Source organism: Cicer arietinum, chromosome 1 (assembly GCF_000331145.2).
Source record: "Cicer arietinum cultivar CDC Frontier isolate Library 1 chromosome 1, Cicar.CDCFrontier_v2.0, whole genome shotgun sequence".
NCBI lineage: Eukaryota > Viridiplantae > Streptophyta > Magnoliopsida > Fabales > Fabaceae > Cicer > Cicer arietinum.
This window is the reverse complement of record NC_021160.2, coordinates 53,716,103-53,738,858: the sequence shown is the minus strand read 5'-3', so window position 1 is coordinate 53,738,858 and position 22,756 is coordinate 53,716,103. Positions and strand designations below refer to the sequence as shown.

Sequence of the window (22,756 nt, the reverse complement as noted above, 5' to 3'; positions counted from 1 at the left end):
ATAAATATTAATATTGTTAATTAAATTAATAATTTTTTTCTTTTATTCATATCTTTTTTTTTAGTTTGTTATACATGATTCATTATTAATTAATCGCATTAATGAACACGGCAATATTTGCATTCGGCCTTGCAGTGGGCCCCCAATTACTCATGTTAATAAGCAATGCCGACAGATTAGAGTGGGGGTGAATTAACTTTAAATTATTTTGGATTACCTTTTCAAAAGTGTAGTTAAGTCATAATTGAAACCGCTTTCAAAGATAGAAGATGTGAATTAAATTGAATTTGTATTTTCTACGGTCGGATTTTCCGCAATCATTCAGTCACTAAAATTGGAGCAGTGATCGAACTTCTTAAAAATATATACAATATTGAGTTTAAATTGAAACATTCTAATTTTGATTGAAGAGTTAACGAAGTACCCTATGAATGCAAAAGATCCAAACTATCAAATAAATATTCATTTAAAAGATAATGTCTAGTATGAATAAGGGAATTAAGTGATGCATGATACATAAGTAATTTCAATCTTAGATTTATTTATCTACACACTTTAATCTTGAATCGTCAACACATTGTGTATCTTTTTTTTTTTTTCATTAGTCTTTCAATCATTTAAAACTTTATCACTAGAATATCCTTGGTAGCTTAAAGTCCTCCATCAAAATAGATATATGTGAATTTGACATCATTAATTCAAATAGCAACTAAAATTTAAAGATAAAAATAGAAAAAATTTATATATAATTTTATCGTTAAAAGTTACAAACACCAAATTTATATAACCAATTTCATTATCAAATTTAATCTTCGATGTGTGCTTTGACGGATAGAAAAAAAAAATAAAGTAAGAGAAAAATAATATATAAGCTTATGAACAAATAAATTTAAAAATGAAAATTACTTGTACCCTAAACATCCATGTTAAAGATCCCTATTTGAATAATATATTGGCAAGAATGTTTGAAATATGAGCAAGATGACGTGCATGTATACAATATTGAGTTTAAATTGAAACATTCTAATTTTGATTGAAGAGTTAACGAAGTACCCTATGAATGCAAAAGATCCAAACTATCAAATAAATATTCATTTAAAAGATAATGTCTAGTATGAATAAGGGAATTAAGTGATGCATGATACATAAGTAATTTCAATCTTAGATTTATTTATCTACACACTTTAATCTTGAATCGTCAACACATTGTGTATCTTTTTTTTTTTTTCATTAGTCTTTCAATCATTTAAAACTTTATCACTAGAATATCCTTGGTAGCTTAAAGTCCTCCATCAAAATAGATATATGTGAATTTGACATCATTAATTCAAATAGCAACTAAAATTTAAAGATAAAAATAGAAAAAATTTATATATAATTTTATCGTTAAAAGTTACAAACACCAAATTTATATAACCAATTTCATTATCAAATTTAATCTTCGATGTGTGCTTTGACGGATAGAAAAAAAAAATAAAGTAAGAGAAAAATAATATATAAGCTTATGAACAAATAAATTTAAAAATGAAAATTACTTGTACCCTAAACATCCATGTTAAAGATCCCTATTTGAATAATATATTGGCAAGAATGTTTGAAATATGAGCAAGATGACGTGCATGATATATATATATATATATATAGTATATCGAGTCTTTAGGCAATATTCACAGTAAAAATTGTGAAGCTAAAAATCTAAGAGTTAGCTAAACGTGAGTCCTTAACACGATTATTTTCTTTTTCCAAACATAAATTAGATATATGTTTGGATTGTCGTTTAATTAAACAAACTCATAGAGAAATTCTAAAATATAATTTTTATCGAAATTGTGGTGACTTATCGTGATTATCATCCGTTCAAGCATGCATTAACCAATGAAATACAAATTGGACAAAAGATGCTAATGATTATTAAAAAAAAAAAAAGCATATTTTAAATTCAACTTTAATAAGTTATGCTAGATATCTTAATTTGTTAGGTAGTTAAATTGGTTAATTAATTTTACAAATTAGTTAATTATTTTGAACTAGTTAATTATTTATTTAATTAATTATATAAATTTATATAACCATTAATGTAATTAACTATTTTTATTATTAATATCATTCAATTTATTTTATCTATTTTTTTTTTAAATCAACGATAACAATAATTCACTCAAACTAATTTAGACGGGCTTTATATGTAAACTATACCCAGTTCTTAAGAAACCACTTGACATTTTCACTATTGCTTCGTGGTTAGATTTAAAGAAGTGTAGAACAAACAATTCTAAATGTTGTGTCGTTGATAAAACATCAAGAATATTGCGAGAGATTTTAATATCGTTGTACCAACATCTTAATATAAAAAGATTTTCAATATAACTGCAATTTAAAATCTTATTCATTTACTCTTCAATAAATGATTACATCCATTCCTCATCAAACAGCTGCAAGTATTCATACAAAACCACTGAGTAACATTCTTGTTCAAATTTATTAGAAATAGTTGAGTTGAAATGGTGCAAATGATTAGATCATAAAATTGGGTAGAGTATGCAATTGGCAGTGACAAATAGTATATGAAAATTAGGAGCTAACAGCTGCCTCCTTCGTGTAATTGACTCACATTCCCAATTCAGTCTTCAAACCAATATTGTGACCAATTAATCTCACCTTCCATTTATTTTACAAGTTATATATCAATTGTAGTTAAAATGTGATTAATCTTCATCAAGTAATTTATTAGAAACATATTTTCTCTCTTCCAACCAAATTTTGTTGATATGCAAGAGCTATCAAATCCTTGTCACTTGATTAAGTTGATGTAGCCAAATATAACTTATATGTTAGTCTCTCTGAGTGTGCGAGTGATTGCATCAAAAATTAATTTTGATTTTAAGTGATTATAATGTAATAATAAAATGATAAATTTTTATATACATAATATTTACGTAGATATAAGATGAATAATAAATTTAATATTAAAAATGTATAGATGTATATTTGAAGAAAAAAATATAAATTTGAACTTCAATTTAGAAATCATTTTAAAAACAAAAATAATTTTAATTAAAAAAATTTAAACACATCAATGATAAAGTTGAGATAGTAAATTCATTTCTCTAGGCAAATAAGATAGCAACATGTTTTGTTTTAACTATGCATTATACCCCTAGCTAGCCCTACTATATATGTTAAGGCCATTGTCTTGAGATGTCAATATCTAAAGTACATACAAAGTAATATAATTTGGTCATTTTTGGTTTATACTTACTATATTGTGGACACCTTATTATATCATACTATTACAAGATCAGCAAATAGCCTTAAATTGCTCTATCATTTCCACATTTCAAGCCACAAATTTCTCACAACTCTCTCTCTCTCTTTTTCTCACACACATACCAAGCTAGAAAGAGAAGATAATTCTAAACCGACATGGTACAATCAAAGAAGTTCAGAGGTGTTAGGCAACGCCATTGGGGCTCTTGGGTGTCTGAGATTCGTCATCCATTGTTGTATTTAGCTCACACTTTCATTGATTTATTTATTTGTTTGTTTTTCTTCTTTCCCCTCGAACAAAATATATGCAAAAAAAATACATATATCTCGAATCATATTTAGTCTAAGTACACTTGCTTTGTTTTATAAAAAAAAATATATATATTATATTAGTATATGTTTAAACTTTGATGATTTTATTGAAATTATGATGTCATCGTAGTTATGTTGAAGTTTTAAAGTGTAGTTTTAAAAAAAATCACAATGATACAATGATTCAGTCAAATTCACCTTAAATTTAAACAAACACTTAGTCAAAGTTAGTTATTTGATTATCTATGTAAATTTCATACAAATTATTGTTAAAATCAGTGTTAATACTTTAGATATTATTGTTATATTTTAATGAAAAACTATGCATTGAATGTTAAAATCATAGTTGTGGTTAATTTTATTTGTTTGATGGTGGGTATGTATAGGAAAAGGAGGGTGTGGCTAGGAACATTTGAAACAGCTGAAGAAGCAGCTAAAGCATATGATGAAGCAGCCATTTTGATGAGTGGAAGAAACGCCAAAACCAACTTTCCAATTTTGGACAGTAAAATAAATTCTATTTCATCTTCAACTTCTTCTTCAACATCATTTTCTGCAGTTCTAAGTGCAAAGTTAAGGAAGTGTTGCAAGTTTCCTTCACCTTCCCTCACATGTCTGAGGCTGGATGCAGAGAATTCAAACTTTGGAGTGTGGCAGAAAGGTGCTGGTCCTCGTTCTGAATCAAATTGGATTATGATGGTTGAGTTGGAAAGGAAAAAAAGTGATTCTGATGATTCAGTGGCAGAGAAGATTAAGCCAGAGGAAAGTAAAAATGTGTTGGATGAAGAGCAGAAAATTGCTTTGCAGATGATAGAAGAACTTCTCAATAGGAACTAAACTAAACTAAACTAAACTCTATGCTTTCACTTTCACGTGTGGGGTTCATTTAAGGAGTTTAGTATCAAGTCCCATGTTGTCCTTTTCTTTGTTTGTTTGTCCTAAATAGTTATTTAGTGTTTTATACGTAGTTTTAAATTATAGTTGCAGTTCTAGTTACGCTGGGAATCTTTATATTGCAGTAACTGCAATTTAAGTACTATTTTTTTTTTTTAAGATGAGGAGTGTCTATGATGCATGATTGTATTTACCATATGTGTAACTGCTTATACCCTATAGTTAAAATTTTATGTCCTCTATGAAAATTATCCAGTTAACCAATTTGGAACTACTCTATAGTTCCATTCCATGCATAATTTCTGCTGATGATTTCAATGAATAGGAAAAAGTATTATAAGTAAATTGGATTTTAGTTTTTTAAGTCTCTTTCTGATGTTTACTATTGGTTCAGCTTTTGCTCACATTAAAGGTATACCAGAATATGGACTCTAAGTTTCCTATAGAAATCAGCAAAAGCTATCAAAAGATGAAAAAAAATTCTGCTTCACATTAAACTAGAAAATAGATGTGTTTGTATCATTTAATTACTACAAAAACTAATCAGAGGGAGCAAAAAAGGCCATTTCAAATTAAGTTGGTCCAAAACTTACCAATTGTTTATCATAGCAATTAGCATCTACTAGAAGAGAGATATGAGTTTCAATTTTTGGAAAACTTGTCAAAAAGAAAAAGCAAATTAAATTTGGAAGAAATCTTACTCTGACATCTTAATTCATATTGATTAAAAATGAGCAAAATAAAATATATATACGAGTTATGACTTATATATTCAATGTCTTAAAATTTATCTCAAATAACATTTTTTTTATAAGAAAATATCGGTGGTTAATTTGATAGTAGAGATAGAGAAATATTAGTAGAAGAGATCGAACTTCTAACCTCATTTTCAATATTTTTCAGTGTTCTTTAACTCACCAATGAACTACCATGAATACATCTAAAATGGTATTTGTCATTAGTATGTTGTTATATTGGTGTTGTCTGAACTCCCCAACATAACAGAGGTTGGAACATTTCACTAACAACTCTTCCCATATAGGTATGGTAAAAAAGAGGAAGAAGACAAGAAGGTTTTATGACTTCAGTATAGATGTCACCATGTTAGATATTATCTTTTGGTTTCTATAATGATATGCATTTTTTCTTCTTTACTCTATTATGCTGCACAGGTAAATCGGTCTGTGAGAAAACTACTCATTTGATATGTATGAAAATTTACTTTAACTTCAAATTACTATAACTTTTCATTGTTTGGGTTAATTCTTCTCATGAAACATGTATGGATGGAAAATATAGGCACGATGATTATGAATTTAATTCATATACATTGACAATATAAAGATTTACTACAATAGTTTAATTTTTAAAATTATTCTCAAAGATTATATGTCATAAACAAAGAAACATTGGCTTTCCTTGTTGATTTAATTATTATTATTATTATTATGAGAAGTAAAAGAAATGATATAATTTAGTTGAGTATGACAGGACTAGAGTAGACCACGTTGTTGGTGTAGCATTGATCTTCTTAATATAAACAAGGCAATATGGTTCCCACATTTTTCAACTTTTATTGAACTTGGTCACACATTGAATTTATGGGATGATGCATGACGTTAGATGTTTGAAAAGGGAAATGGAAAATGAAATCATCTGTATTCTATAAAGAATGTAATAATGAAATATTCCATTCATGAATGGAAATTAATAAGTTTTGGGGTAACAAACCCCCCATTGGTAGAGATTTATAGGTTCTTTAGGGCAGGGCATTTGTGTCTCTAACAAGAACGTGAAAGCTTAAAAATTGATTTCATGTGGGGACTGTAGATCACGTTGAAGCACTTAATTATTCCTAGCTAGTCGGTTGGTTTGTCACATTAATTCATTGCATTCTATGATCTGTTTTCCATATGGTCAGGTGCAAGAGTATATAGCAAATTCTTTTAAGTTAATCAAAGGGAGGGAGTGAAAGCAAGGTTACTTTCTCATAAGATATAACTATATTAACTACTGAAGTGAGTCTTGTGTTCTTAGAACATAAGTTTAAGTCATCATCTTGTTTAAGGGTTGTTGATATTTTTTTTTGTAAAATAATTTAATATTTTCAAAGTTTATATAAAATTTGGATTATTTTTTTTTTCTTTTATATAAAAACGTTCTTATTATCTTCTTTTTGACCACTTTCAATTTAAAATTTATTTTTTCTTTATGAGTGTGGCTCCCACGAGATATTTATTAATGATAAACAATTATTAGACAAAGTACGACGAGTGGACGCATGTCCTCCTTTTGCCACTTAACGGCAAATACTTGTCTGATACTCAGACGGAAGAAATCGTTAGTCTTTAATGATGTATTCACTATAACTTGAGTATGTCATATTATTGTGAAAACATATATGGGAATGACAGTGTGAGTGTTTCGACCGCTTAGACTATTAACTTCCTTCCTAATTTAAAATCGTGAGTTGATTTATATATTTATGATTAATCAATTTTTTTTATGGTCCATTGATCTTTTTGTGAATTATATATTTGATCATACAAATACATACCACAATCTAATAAACTAAATATCTAAATAATTAATTTGATAAAAAAACACAACATTTAAACGTCAACTTAATAAAAGAAGATGTTCTGAAAAATCGAGTAGTCAACTAATTAGATAAACACGATCATCTAGTTTATCTTTCATAATTATATACTTTCAATGTATGTATGAGTTGTATCTTAAATAATGTATGAGTTGTATCTTAAATGATGCCTATATAACGCTAAATTGGAATACTTGCTTCAATTTAACAAGAGTTGTATCTTAAATTAAATGTTGCCTATAAGGCTAAATCCTTAGAATATTTTAACTGTTAACTAGGCTTGTGCTTCCACTTTGAAAGTTCTTCTCTTTGTACATTGATTTCTAATTTGTCATTTAACTCATAAGATGGGCCACAGATATCATAACATCACACGAGAGCTTAAATTGCTTGGTTAGCTACATAATTGTTAATTTCTAACGAACTTATTTCAATTTTCGAGTTTAACAACCTTAATTAGTCAATGGCTTAAATTTTAAGAAAACAATAATAAATAGTTTGAGTTGACATTAAGAAAAAGACCTCTTCCAATTGTTGTATAATACAATAGATATATTATAAAATTGTTAGATTTAGATAATAAAAAACTATCGTACTAGATCTAATAGTCTTTGTAGCCGATATACATCTTTCGAGAATTCAAATTTAGTTTTCGATAATGCAATTTTTAGGAGTCTTAAAAAAAAAAAATTAAAAAGTCTATAATGAATTCTATTGAATTTTCAAACATAAGTGGACACAATAATATAATCAGTTTAAAATTGTGAGTAAAAGTATCCCGATTTTATATTAGTTTTTATTTAATAAAAAATTCAAATGTATATTTCACTTTTTAAAATATCAATTATTTTCAGTCTTTAATTCAACTTAGATATCAACAATATTAATTCGTTTAAGTGTCTTAAACTTAGAGCCACGAGCCACGTGTATGGGTGTTGTAGCCAAGGACTAAGGTCAAAGTTAGATCAAATTTTTTCTCTATAAATTCAAAAATTGTATATCCTAAATTTCTTCATCCCAACCCAATCTATTATTTCCTAAATTTCCTCTTCAATTTTTTGTACAAACTGTCTTTTCTGCCATCAATTAAGTGAAAGGTTATTTCTGCAACACCAGTTCCTCAGTTGCATAAATATAATAAAGTGAAAGGTTAGGAAAGAAGAAATCTATGTAAAAATAAATTAGGGTGAGGAAGAAGACCATTAGGAAAAAATAATAATTTTGAAAGAGAAGATAATCTAAATTTTTATACCTTTTAATATACTAAAACGACAAACATTTTAAAAACTTGAAATATATATAAGATTTTGGTTGAGTCATAAATCAATATGATATTTGAGATCAAAATACTGATTTATGTTAACGAAAGTTGACACTAAAATAAGTGAGAGAACAACGGAATGAAAAGCTTAAATAAGTTGATACTATAAGTTGTTTATGTATTTGTCGAAACGAAACATACTTCAATTTTTAAATATTTAAATAATTTTTTACAAGCATGTTTATAGTATATTTAGATATTATTAAAAGTTCATCGTATAAATATAGAACTTTTTAATTTGAAATAAATTAAATATAATTTTTTTAAAATGTCATATATTCAATATAAAGTCCTTAAAATATGGGCCTAGAAATTATATTTTGAATTTATTTTTGTTGAAGAACCTTTGAAAGTGTTATATAGATATATATAAAACAATCATTCAAAAACACACCTAGATACTCCAAGAAGAACTAAAATTGTTTATATATAATTTTGTGGAGATTAAAATTATCTGCATATAATTTTATAGGATTAAAATATGTAATATTTTTTACAAAACTAAAAACAAAATTTTATAAAAACGTAAAATTTATTTAAACAAAAGAATTGCATTAATTACATCTTATTAAATATATCGAAGATCCCTGAAATCGAGACGAGGGTTGCCTTGTGTTTTATAAAAATGTTTATCCATTTCTGTTTTGAAAAACTTTACTAAAATCACACAAATAACAAATATAACAAATATTAGGTTGGGGAAGAACTTTTATATTAATTTACTATCAAAATGGTAGTTCCTTAGAATTCTTTGATCATTGAAGGAGTCTCACAAATATGATTATAGTTTTAGTCTTTTTAAAATTATTTAGTGTATTTAAGTCTCTCTGAACAACTACACAATCACTACTAAGACAAAATACAAGTTCTCAACACAAAAAGATAATTTTTTTTAAGAAAAAGATACAATTTGATAAAACTAACATAAAGAGAACTAATTAATCAAGTGCATTTTCTTTTGTGAAGTCCTTCTTCATTATTATTTATGTTTCATTTTAAATATTTAGCATGATATTGATTATTATGTTAGTGATGGTAGAGATCAACAAAACGTGAATGAAGAAAATAACACCACGAATTACATGGTTCGGTCTTAGAGGCCTACACAAGAGGGAGTGCAGAACAATTCAATATTGTAATAAGAAACAATAATGCTAGATCAAGCTTGTTACTATATAGTTTTCTCCTTGCCCTTTTGCAACACCCACCAAATTGTCTTTTAGTTTTTGTCATTACTTTGGGATTTTGTTGAAAAATACCGTAATTTAATTTAACGACAACTGTCATTAATTTAAAGACATACTATTTTGGATGTCGATTGCGACAGTAATTATATTACTTTGGACAACCATTGTTTAGTCAACATTTTTTCATATCATGTTTAATATATTGTAGAAAAATGACTATTATTTACACTTCCAAAAATATAAAAAGGCCAAAATGAATCTTAAAAAGAATAAATAAACAAAACAAATATAAAGTAAAAGATAAATGAGAGAAAAATATATTAGTCAAATAAAATGTATATATAGACCAATCTTAAGAATTTCTCTCTTATTTAATGATAATATCTTTAAATTATACTTATTTAATTTATTTATTTATTTTAAATGATCAAATTTATTAGTCATAGAAAGTAATTTAGACAATTAGATTTAATTTTTTTTATTGAAATTACATAAATTAAATGCGATTAACTATTTTTTTTTAATTTAAGTAATTTAATCAAATTTTTACTTATAATTTATTTTGAAAGAGATATTTTTTAAATTTATTAGTGTAATAACTTGTGACCTACATTTAGATTGTTTCACCCTAAAATTTAAAATAAATAGATATTTTAATCTTTAAAATTGTAAGATAAGACAATTATTTTAAATTTGCGAATTAACAATATAGTTCTTTAAAATGGAAAGTATCAATATCAGTTTAGTTATTTTTTTTAAAAAAAAAAAACACATATTTAACTGTTTTGGACTTATTTTGATGCATCAAATATACTATTTTTAAGAGTTAATGTTGCGTTTTGTAAAAAAAATAATTAATGCTTGCTAAAAAATGAGGGACATAGCAAAATAACTCGTGATGTATATCATATTTGATATAAAAATTGAAACATAAAAAATTGGAGGACAAAAGACTAGACAAAAGTTATAATTTTTATTGTTTGAGAATTTTTGATTCGTTGGACCGATAATCTAAAATATTTTCTACTAAAATATTATTTTATTTCCTTAATCTCTTCTCTCTTTCTTGTTGGCTCTTTTTCCCTCCTCTTATCTCTCTATCTCATCTCTTACTTTCCCTTTTCCATGTCTCTTTTATTAATATTTATCATCATAAATATTTATACATTTTATAAAAAATATTGTATTAAATTTCATAATATTTTATTTGTGATATTCATTATCACATATCGTATAGTAAATAAAATGTCTTATGTTGTTCTATCATCTACTATTATGTATTATTTAGAATTTACTATTTTGGGTAACAAAATTGATTCAAAAAGAGCAATGATATTTGAACACAATTTTAAACACAAATACAAACACAAATACATGTGGTTCCCATATAGTCTCTCTTCATTTAATTTCCCTCTTTTATATTTTCTACACAATCTCTCTCTCTTTATTTAATTTCTCCCTCTTTTTATTTCCCATTTTTTATCTCTTTTTCTTTTTTACTTTTTTTTTCTTCCTCTATAAAAATAAACTTCACAGATTCATCTTTCTTTTCTTTCATAATTCCTCTTTTTTCCTTTTATTTACTTATTTTAATCAAATTTTTTATGAAGTAACTTTGACATTCTAATCAAACAAAATATAAACTTGGTTAATGTCTTAAAATAATATGGTTAATTCCTTACACAACTTGGTTAATGAATTTGAACATAAAGTTTGGTTATTCTAATTGAACAATATAAATTTGGTTGATGGCTTTAAGAAACATGGACTAAACTTAATATGGACTAACAATTCACAACCCTAACTTTTAGACGAAAATAATGCATTAACCACTTATTATACTTTATTAACCAATAATGTTTACACTATTAACCAGAAAATGAAACAAACAAAAAAACCAAAAAATTGTGTATGAGTCAAAAACAACAAAAGTAAACAGTTAAGAAAATATCAGAAGAACTAAAATAAAATAAAAATCTATTTTAAATAATAAAATAAAAATCTAAGAAGTGTAGATTTGGAGAGCAATGTATAAAAAAATACAAGTGAAAAACAAAATCTAGGTCAACACAAAAATTAGTTGATTCATCTAAAAGGAAGAGAGAGAGAGAAAAGAGAGAATGAAAGAGGAAAAAGATGGATGAAGATGAAAAAGACTACAGAGAAAAGAGAGAAAAGAAAGAGAGAAGAGAGAAATTGTGGTGTTTAATTTGATTTTATTGTTAATCAATGAAGAGAGAGAATATAAATATGTATAAATGTGTATAGCGTATACGGTAGTTGTGTTTAAAATTGTGTTTAAATAACATTTCTCATTCAAAAAAGAAAATGTATAAATAAGGGTATGGGAGTAATTTCGTCAAAAAAGAAGGGTATGTGAGTAATTTAGAAGACGGCAATTTAACGACGCCGGTAAGCAAGGTTGAGTTTGATTTGAGAGTTCGGAGAATATGATACTTGCGGTGCTTTTTGCGAACGCCGAAGGCAATATCCTCATCGAACGGTCCACTTCGATCTCTCTCTCTTTTCATTTCCATTTTCTATTTCTCTTTATGATCTATATATTCTACATACTAATTTCCTCATTTTCTTATTTCGCTATTCATTATATTTATCATTTTCTGCGGTTTGTTTATCTTGATGCTCTCGGGAATTTTGATTTTCATTTAGCTTATTTTTCATCAGTGAACATGGTTTACTTCTTTAATGATTTAGCAATTAACGAATTATTACTAGATCATATATTTATTTAGGCATTTTGATAATCTCTTTTTATGTTATTTTGCTAAAATGAAAAGTGGTTAGTTTAATTTAACTTCATACCCTAGATAGAGTAATAAGATAACTACTAACACATGCTTCACTTTCTACTTTACATGATTGAATTGAAATGTCACTCAAACCTTGTTCTCTAATATAAAAAACATTCTGACACAAACCCACGCATTTTATTGAATATGTGGATTTCTCTTCAATCAGATTGAGGGGGGAAATTACACTTTTTTCCAATTTTTTTATTATCAGAAACTGAGTAGATTTATGATTGCAGTTTTCATGGAGTTCCTGCCGAGGAGCGCTTACATTGGCGTTCTTTTTTGGTCAAACTAGGAGCTGATAATCTTAAAGGTGTAAAAAATGAAGAACTCCTAGTTGCTTGCCACAAGTGAGTATATTGCTCTCTCATGTATATGGGATCTATGAATGTATATTGTACCTGATAAATTGCCTTATCTAAGAGCACTCTGTAACTTTATCTGATTCTGAACTGGTGGGGAAGGACTAAATTTTGGTTATTAGGAATGTAGTAGCAAGGTAAATGGGCTTGTGAACCTGTTTATCTGAATCATGATTGAATAAATACTATGATAGTGATAAACTTTGCACTGTTTGTATTTTTTCTAATGCAAGAAGATGAGAACAAAGTGAATAATTTTAGTTGCTTATTAAGATATTTCTGATAGTGTAATCACTAATGGAAATTTTTGAAATGAGTCATGGAAGTGGAAGCTAAACAGCTGATATGTGAACTTGTCCCATCAAAATCAGGAATGGATACAAGATTCTCAAAAATAATTCTTTTTTGCTTCACTGCTACTACTTATTGTTCGCTCATATTCCATCACTTTTGAAAAGGATGTACCGTTCGTATGTTATGACACAGTTTTCTTTTTGGTACTTGGTGATTTAGTATTTTACTTATACTTCTTACCTTTATCAGGTCAGTTTATATCGTATACACAATACTTGGAGATGTCAGTATATACGTTGTGGGGAAGGATGAGTACGACGAACTTGCTTGTATGTATTCTATGAACCAGTCATTTATATTTGATGATCTCAAGAATTAGGGAAATATATTTTATTGAATTGAAATATGCTAACAATACATCAGATACATATACAATATTACTAAGATAATAAGGAGAATATAATTAGTACTATTATACAACCAAATCCCTATAATTGAGGGATATTTTTTAATGATAAAATAGAAACAGATTTTGACAGATGATGATGAAATAAAAGTGAAGAAATTAATCATCTCAGTTGTTGATGCTTTAATATGCAATTGCAGCAATATTTCGTACTTGCCAATGGTAAAATAAAGCATAGAAATGATTCATCTAAGTTGTTGATGCTTGAAAGTGGGTATGCTCTCTTTTCTTAGATTGAAGTGTGATAATAACTCTTGCAGGACTTCAGGCCTTCATCTGCCTATACCCAGAGTCCTGAATTATCTCTTAAATAAAGATGCCACTCTTTCTCAACCCGTCATCCTATTTACAGCAACATGCTTTATTTCTTCTAATTATCTCAACCCAACTAACTAACCCTCTCACCAACAGTCCGTACATACGTCTAACAATACTCCCCCCTTTCCAACCTTGTCCTCAAGGTGATCAGCTTGTAGTTGCCAAAACATAGTTCCACCAGGATCTACTAACATACGTATTAAAGATAATAATGGCCTCCGGTATCTAGCTACTGGCTTTGTCTTCTTATCTCCGTAGCTGCATCAACAGTGGAATAATGTTTTTATTCCTTCCACCTCAGTCGCAGGGTTCTTCATTGTTTGTATCCTTGTCTGCAGTTTTGGTTCTTGGACCTCATCTTTGAGACAATAATTATTCTACCTCGTAATGTGTTGATTATTTTCTTGCCCAGGACCCGTGGCTTTGCTTCTCCTCATGGTGTCAATTGGGTTCCTAAGAATCTTGTCCATCTTGCACAATCTTTCCTGTACCATAGCCTCTAAATTTTCAACACTAGCGTCCATCCAGAACCATTGCTCCATTTCCTTTTCTCTCTATTGCCTCAATTATTGCCAGCTTCTCTCCGCAGCATCCCCTCAATCCACCATTCTCATTTAGCCACGAAATACTCCCTAGTAAAGGGAGCTATTAATAGAAGATGGATACCTTCCCCCATACTCTCTACTCTCTATATTAATAGAAGATACACTAGCTATTAAAGGATACTCTTGTGGTGTCGTAAGTATAGAATTACATTTTTAATAATGAAGTTATGAGAAAATCTAGCAATCAAGTGAATTAGTGGGGATATATCTTAGAATCTACTGTCTAGACTCAGTGGACACTTCTGTCTGACTTTCCTTGAAAAGAAAAATATAAAGATTTTTAATTAAAAAACAAGGTTATTTGTTCATAGTGGCATTTGACAGCATCAGCGTTCATAACAATGCCAAGTGTCTCAAGTATATTGTTATTTTACCAAGGGTTGTAAATTGGAAATTGCAAAAACTTATATGTTTGAAAGCTGTCAAGAACTTTAATAACTTTACATCGATCACATTTGCCAATGTTTTGTTTTTCTCCAGTGTCGGAGGTGATCTTTACAATAACCTCAGCTGTAAAGGATGTATGTGGAAAGCCTCCAACTGAGCGCCGTTTCCTTGATAAGTATGGAAGAATTTGCTTGTGCTTGGATGAAATTGTATGGAAGGTGAGAAGACATGCATGCTGGACGATGTTTAATAAAAGATCACAGCTAACTTTTGAAAATTTTCTTGGTTTACTTATTCATTCTACTACTTACCTTAGAGACACATTATTTTGCGACATTCACATGGTGTATGTCATCATATGCATCTATCTAGTTACTACAAATATTGTTATTTGATGTTAATTGTTTTGCATGAGACTCATCATGCTAGTAATTACCTTCTGCTATGCACATGGCATGATACTCCATCTTAAAAGAATAAATATGAACTGAAGAAAAAAAAATCACAGTACTACTAATAATCACAACACTTGCAATTTTTTTGCCTCACCCACACCTCTGATCCAACGTTTATCCTTTTGCATCTTATGTACTCCCATGTTCTATTATTGCGAAGAGGAGTTTCTTCTTGATGTTGTGCTTACATTTTCCCTGTATATCTTTTGAAGGGATATTTGGAAAATACAGAAAAAGAAAGAATCAAGAGACTGATAAGGTTGAAGCCTCCTACCGAGTTCTGAATGAGAAATCCTGACAGTCATTAGAATCAGCAGTTTGAGGTGTGTTGAGCATCTTGTGAGTTATAATGGCAAGACACCGAGGTCAGGCAAACCTCTGAATATGATAATTTTTTCTCTAGTATGGTGCATGTGAGGATTTTGCTCGGCCAATAAATATTTGTATAACATTCTCAAATTATACATCTTTTATGTTGTAACATCTATATTGTTGATTTTATTCTACCTTTACCTTGTAGAATGTGTGTTTTTCATTCTTCTCTGTTTGCTCTTTTAAGTAGTATATTTTTGTTAGATGATACTTGTTTTTTATTCCTAGAATCTATGATGATACTGGTACCAGATGTTATGTGTTTGCTGCTAATATATGCTTTTGTTTTTGAAACATTGAGACACAAGACTGGTGACCTCGATGAAGGGATCTTGGGGGGTTCAATTCCACCTGAAGGTATCTCCAAAAAAGGGGTTAAACATTTTTATTTTTCATAAAAACAGAGGATAACATAAACATATTAAACATCCTATTTCAGCATGTTAATATCAAATGGTTTTGCATTATTAAAAAAAAAAAAAATCAAATGGTTCTGCACTGGAGCTTTTTGAAAACTCACTGCCCAGTTTACAAATCTCCAATGGTACATCCTCCTCATCTAAAATGTTCCGCTTAATATTTAATAACACTACTATATGGAAATCCAGTTTGTGTATACACACGTTTAGGTCTAGAGGAGATTTTAAGAGGAAATGTTTTAAACTAATTAAAGTAAGACGAGGAGGTTTAATATTCATTAAGTAGCACGAGAACAAAATATAGTATTAGCTTTTTATATTTAGTGCACTTTAAAAGTGGAATTGAATAGGAATACATATAAAAATTGATACCCATTAGTTCCATTCCATGGCATCAAAGAAAGCCAATTAGTTTTGTCGTTGTTTAATGCTACCAATGTACTATTATTTTAAAATTATTGATTTGGGGGACATGGAAAATTAAATTGAAGCATTATTCATTTAAGATTCGCCTAAAGAACATCTATCTAAAGAACATCACCATATGGACGGTAAAAACAAAAATGTGATAACATCTTAGTGAATTTTTAACTATTTGAGACGGACTAACCAAACACGTGGATTGCGAGGAGGGCTTTTCGGTGTTATATTAACACACGAGTTTGGCAAGGCAAAGTAAAATAATAGTACCTTTGCCAATAGGAAAAAAGGGAACTTTCTCGAGACGTATCACTTTTTGTCAAACATTCGTTGATAATTAGTAGTGTCAATATCATTTATTTAAGCAATTCAAGTCAAGTTTTTGAGAAAATCAGCAATAAAAAAAGTTGATTGAATTTTTAAAAGTATTTATCATTTCTTTTACCAATACAAAAAATAAAGTTTTCCAACATGTTATAATACCAAATCATTATTGGCACTAGTTAGAAAATATTAAAATCCGCCTTAATTTTTCGTAAAACGTAAAGTCTAACTAGTGATAAATGTAAATACAGTTAGATTTCACTTATATAAACAATTTTTTTTTTACTTTCATGTATCACATAAAAAAAAAAATACTTAAACTCCTTTAACTACTTATGATTATAAGCATTAATGAACCTTGTAAGGGATCAGAATAAAAGGTAAACGAAGATTGACCTACCTACCTACCCACTTTTCTTGTTGTAGCTCAATACAATAAAAACAAAGCAGTGGTAGTAGTGAGACGATCTTTTCTCTCGTCGACAGACAAACAAAAATCATGAAAGTTGTTACCTCAATCTTCCTCCTCTCTTTTTGCATCATCGTTGTCTTCTCACAATCAACGCCCATAACCACTGATCATCAGCAACCTCAACCCAATCCATCTTTTAAGCCCAACCAAACCCAAATTCAGGTATCATACACTCTTTTTTGTCTTTACTTATTCAAATGTTAATTAACCAAATACTGGAATACCAAGTAGAAACACCCTTCAATTATAAAATATCAAAAATCATATTAGAGTAATTCAGTAAAACATACTAGTACATGTTTGATTTCCATCAGTGCAGTAATTAGGGTACTGAGATTAATTTCTACATAGAAGCATTTCCAGATCTTGTTTTTGTATCTGAAATTAAATTAAATATGAATGTTGCAGAATGCGGGTAGTAGCTCTTGTTCTTACACAGTGACCATAAAGACAAGCTGCAGTTCCCCCTCATATACCAGAGATCTTATCAGTCTTTCATTTGGCGATGCTTATGGCTATCAGGTTCCATTTGCTTACCATGAAATATGGATACTTTATTTATCTTGTCAAAAATTAAATTAATACTTTATACTTTATCTATATAAAATGAAATTAACCAAGTCAAAAATTAATAGTGATTAGCAATACTCTCTTTTCAACACTCCCTCTTTTATTGCTTGAAATGAATATTATATAGCAGAAGTGAAGGATCTTGACAAGTTTTATTTGGGGGCCAATATAAAATAAATTATATATAAAATATTTTCAATTAATCTAATATATTTGATTTTGGTGTAGCAGTAATTTTAATTTTTAGATATATTAAAAGTATCCGATTCGGATCCTACTATTTACAATTTTGTCAAACAAACTACTATAAACCACTATCGTGGAGACTTGAACTATACATAAGTTTTATAAAAATTTCCATTACCACTAAATCACTCAACAATTTGACATTATTAGCGAGACATAAGGATTATATATATCTATTTTTACTGAAGAAAATAATTTTGGGGTGGCAGTGGCCTACCCCGTCATAATTAAGCTCCACCCCTTATAGTAAGTGTTGAAAAGAGTATTATCGCACTACTCTAATACAGATAAAGTGGACAACTAGCCAATTGACCCTAATTTTGATTAGTTATTTTGCACCAATAGTCAATCATAAATTGTTACTAGTACATTATTAAATATATTTTTATTTTAATTTTGACAAATTGGGCTTAAAAGTGACTCAAAATTTTAATGATAGTCGTGGGGACTTCTCAAATGTTAATAGTTAATGGCTCCCTTTGTCTTTATGGCTGAGACAAGAGTGACCTAATTGTTATTGGTTCGTGAATTTGAGTTTTGAGGGAGACTTTTGTTTTCTCTTATTTTTTTATCGAGCTAACATTAATTTAGTTATTGTCTTGGTATAAAGACGAGGAGATTCGTTATTTTATACTTCTGAGTAGTGTCATTTATAGTCGTTTGAGTTTCAAGTAACTTTTAAGCACTAATATATCGACCAAATGTGAAGATAGTGTGCTTTAACTTCTGCATTTAATTTTAATTGCTTTAAAAATTATTAGAAAATATTTTGTAATTAATTGAAGGTGTATAAAATATTTAGTAGTATAGTGGAAATGAATTCATATTAATTGGATTTTAAGTAATATGTTTGTTAATTGAATAATGAATCAGGTAAATGTTCCAAGATTGGATGATCCTAGTTCAAGGACATTTGAGCGGTGCTCTACGGATACATTTGAGATACACGGACCATGTACGTATCCAATATGTTATCTGTATTTATACAGAAGCGGATACGATGGTTGGAAACCAGAGAGTGTGACCGTATATACGTATAACTACCCGCCTGTTAGTTTTTACTACAATACTTTTATCCCTAATGGTATTTGGTATGGTTTTGATTATTGTCGTCGTTATTTACCATCCACTGCCACTCATGCTGCTGCACTCTAGTTTGTCAACCTTCTTTCTTAGTCCATGGATTAAATAATTCAACCCTCTTTCATATGTGAGCTTAATGTATCTTCTATAAGTTCTTCATGTGGGGTTATATATATATATATACACACACATATTTGTGAGTTTCTTTCTCACTCTTATGTTCTATTTTGAATAATCTGGAGGTGTATTTTGGAGGCTTTTTAGAATATATATAAGGGTGAGAAAAGAAGCCATCCATGTTTGTAGGTTCTATGTGTATTCCACAATAAATATACTATGCCATATTTTGAGATACTAGTTGATTTTGTTCATGTATTAAATCTAGCTAATATTTATCATGTCTCTTATATTATTAATTATTATGGCTCTTATTCTGTGAAGTTCTCGTTGTATGAAAATAGCTGAGTTATTACATTAAAAAAATCAAGATGAAGATAAGTTAAAAACAATGGTAGCTCAATTTAGCTTTATCATAATTTGATTTTTCTTTTGAGTTTTATCCTAATTTAATTTAACTACTACTATAACTTGGTGTTCTATTTTTGGCAAATTGATTTGAGCAATCGATCAAATTAATTTCATCATAATAGTATGCGATTCAATATTGACCTAATTGATTCAAGTGAGTCTAGATTATCCATATAGGTGATTAAGAAAAAGATTAGCCATATAAAGGATTCATGATTTATTTTTTTTATAAAATGAGGGATTAACATGAAAAGCTAAGGAACAACCCCATTGGAAGAAAATTCATCTACAATCAACATCCATAAAGAAGCTTTAAAAGGCGACGAGGAGGAATCAACTTTAAAATGTTAAAAACACTCCATTATGGCAAAGATTAGACAACTTGTCTAGTCCAACAACAAGAAGGTTTCATGGACAAGAAGGTGCATTTGGCAAGGGTGTTTATAACATACATCCACATTTATTATTATCTTTTTTTTATTTATTAAAAAAAATATTCATTCATTCAAATCGGTAGAAATTATATCAATCAACATTATAATTTAAAGTCTCTAAAACTGTAAATGATGAATATGCGAACAAATTCACAATATCTAGATTAATAATGGCAAACAGTCTACAAATGATAAAATTTATAAATATGATAAAATTGAGGTGTTTGAAATATTCATGCTTTCGAAAATGTAAGCTGATGACGTCAAAATCATCCATTAAATTACATTTGATTAAAGTTGATTTATCGATCTGAATATAAAAAATACCCCAAAAAAATGAAAAATTATAATATTGTATTAAGATGAAGAACAAACACGTCACCACACAAAAAAAAAAAAAAAACTAAATATATATAAAAAATAATATTAAATAAAAAAAACCAAATTATACCAGTGATTTCAAATTAAAGATAGTCTTAAATGACTTCTCTTTAATGGAAAAGTATAAACCCGAGAATAGAATAGCATAGGCAAGGTGGCTAGGTCTTTTGTCGCCGCTCTAATATTTCTCACATTTGATTTTTTCATGCAAATTCATTATTTAGATATAAAATTAATTACATTAGTGCATTCTATAAAAAATAATGGATGTCCCGAATAACACTCTCATGAACGCATCAGTACTAATGATTTGACAAATTTTAATATCAATTTTATTAATTTAATAATCACTTATGTATGATTAGTCAAGACCTCTTAGTGGTCACTTTAGTGTTTCTTTTTGTTCCAAAAAACACATAAGTACTAATGATTTAACAAATTTTAAGATCAATTTTATTAATTTAATAACCATCCATGTATGGTTAGCCAAGACTTCTTATGGGTCACTTTAGTATTCCTTTCGTGTCCCGAAAAGCACTCTCATGAACGTATTAGTATTAATAATGAGTTGAGAAATTTTAAGATTAATTTTATTAATTTAATAACCACTCATGTATGATTAGCCAAGACCTCTTATTAGTCACTTCTTTAGTGTTTCTTTCGTGATTTTTGGAGTTGTGAGATGCAACATTACTTGCATTTTATTTAGTCTAAGAACATTGCTATTTTTTATGAATAATTTACTCAAGAAAAAGAAAAATCCATAAAAATGGGGTGTTTGACTAATTAGAAACTGATTGGTCATACATAAGGAGAGTGGATTGTTATAAGATGTGAGTGTTGTGTGCTTTCATATATCATTTTCGTCTTTTTTGTACAGATATATCATAAAAATTAGCATTTTCCTATGTTTTACAATGTATTGTTTCTTTTCTTTATATGTATATATCTATGGGAGTTTTGTGGACATTTATATTTTAAAAAAGATCATTTCATAAAAAAAATATTATTTCATTGTTTATAAATATTATACTAATTGTTCAATTTATCGAAAAAATCTATAATTTTCACTATTATGAGTAATAAAAGTTTAAAAAAATTCTAACAGTTTTGGTAAATAATATTTAGTTATTATAATTTTTTAATTATAAAAAATAGTTTAAAAAAAAGTATAATTTAATTAATAATTTAAAGATGTAGTGTACTAATACATGTTGGTTGTATGGCATATATATATATGCGCGCGAGCTTTTTCTACGTGCTTGTATATATTTTTTTAAATAAATAAAGAAGAAACTTACGTATGCTATTATTCTTACTTCAGAAGTAGATTAAGAAATTGAGTCAATAAAAATAAAAAGTAGATCAAGAAACTAAGCTTATAGATTTAATATTGATTCCAAGTGGATTGAGTTGGATAGTTAAATGTTGCTTCTTAAGGTTGAGTGTACTTATAAATACTTAAATAAGTGATTATTCGATGAGAGTAAAAGGTAAGATATAATAAATAAAAAAGTGCATATATATTGTGTCGAAACACTATTTATATAGATGACATGTATAATCTACAGAAGAACAGAAACTTTAAATGACTTTAAACGCATAAGATAGTTCGGTGAAATCGCCTCTTTATGACCATTAGGTTTGGTCTTGCCTGCAAGTCAAAAAATCCTAAGACTTTATTAACGGATTGTCGAATTAAGTTAGAGCAAACGATTAAATTCATATCAAACTTTTAATCGATCCAAACAAATATATTAAGAAATTAACCTTATGAATATATTAAGAAATTAAGCTTATTTCATAAGAAAGTAAGGACAATTAGTCCGTACGTAGCTTGGAAATCTTGTACAAGCAAAAATATTTAGTTTAACTAAACTATTTCTTATTACATCGAAGTCCTGTATTTTTCTTTCCATTATATAAGGGCCGACCAAATTGATCATTTCATTTAAAATGCCTGTATTAGAGAAATATTAACGTGCTTTCAAAACAAAGTAGATGAACTTTTCAACCAAACCAAGTTAACGATATTTTGATCTATTTACCAAAGTTTACCATTGAGTGTAAATTAAGAAGCAAATTAAAATACGTACAGAAGATAGCGTAGATATGTACATTTGCCTCATGTGCTTACTACGAAAACAAAGACTTTAAATTCCATAAGCCATGTGTTTTCCAACTATGTTGTGTGGAGTTTAATTTTCCACAACCCCATAATATGTCA

General features: G+C 28.3%; 3 protein-coding genes across 4 annotated transcripts; all 3 read left to right on the top strand.

The window, feature by feature from the left end:
• The first annotated feature begins 3,323 nt into the window (after window positions 1-3,323).
• LOC101514503 (ethylene-responsive transcription factor WIN1) lies at window positions 3,324-4,737 on the top strand. 2 transcript variants are annotated; one of them, XM_004486615.4, is made up of 2 exons: window positions 3,324-3,500; window positions 3,966-4,737. In XM_004486615.4, exons 1-2 carry the CDS (start codon window positions 3,424-3,426, stop codon window positions 4,414-4,416), a joined length of 528 nt encoding a protein of 175 aa, XP_004486672.1. In that variant the 5' UTR covers window positions 3,324-3,423; the 3' UTR covers window positions 4,417-4,737. The 2 variants fall into 2 exon arrangements, with proteins under 2 accessions (XP_004486672.1, XP_004486671.1); XM_004486614.4 differs by having other exon boundaries at window positions 3,324-3,503.
• A 7,187-nt stretch (window positions 4,738-11,924) lies between these two features.
• LOC101515042 (uncharacterized) lies at window positions 11,925-15,855 on the top strand. Its single transcript, XM_004486616.4, has 5 exons — window positions 11,925-12,083; window positions 12,630-12,743; window positions 13,299-13,378; window positions 14,919-15,043; window positions 15,493-15,855. The coding sequence occupies exons 1-5, from the start codon at window positions 12,031-12,033 to the stop codon at window positions 15,562-15,564; spliced, it is 444 nt and encodes a 147-aa protein (XP_004486673.1). The 5' UTR covers window positions 11,925-12,030; the 3' UTR covers window positions 15,565-15,855.
• Window positions 15,856-17,180: 1,325 nt separating this feature from the next.
• On the top strand, window positions 17,181-19,584 carry LOC101515366 (embryo-specific protein ATS3A-like). The gene is made up of 3 exons (XM_004486617.4): window positions 17,181-17,449; window positions 17,696-17,809; window positions 18,977-19,584. Exons 1-3 carry the CDS (start codon window positions 17,315-17,317, stop codon window positions 19,256-19,258), a joined length of 531 nt encoding a protein of 176 aa, XP_004486674.1. The 5' UTR covers window positions 17,181-17,314; the 3' UTR covers window positions 19,259-19,584.
• Window positions 19,585-22,756: the final 3,172 nt, after the last annotated feature.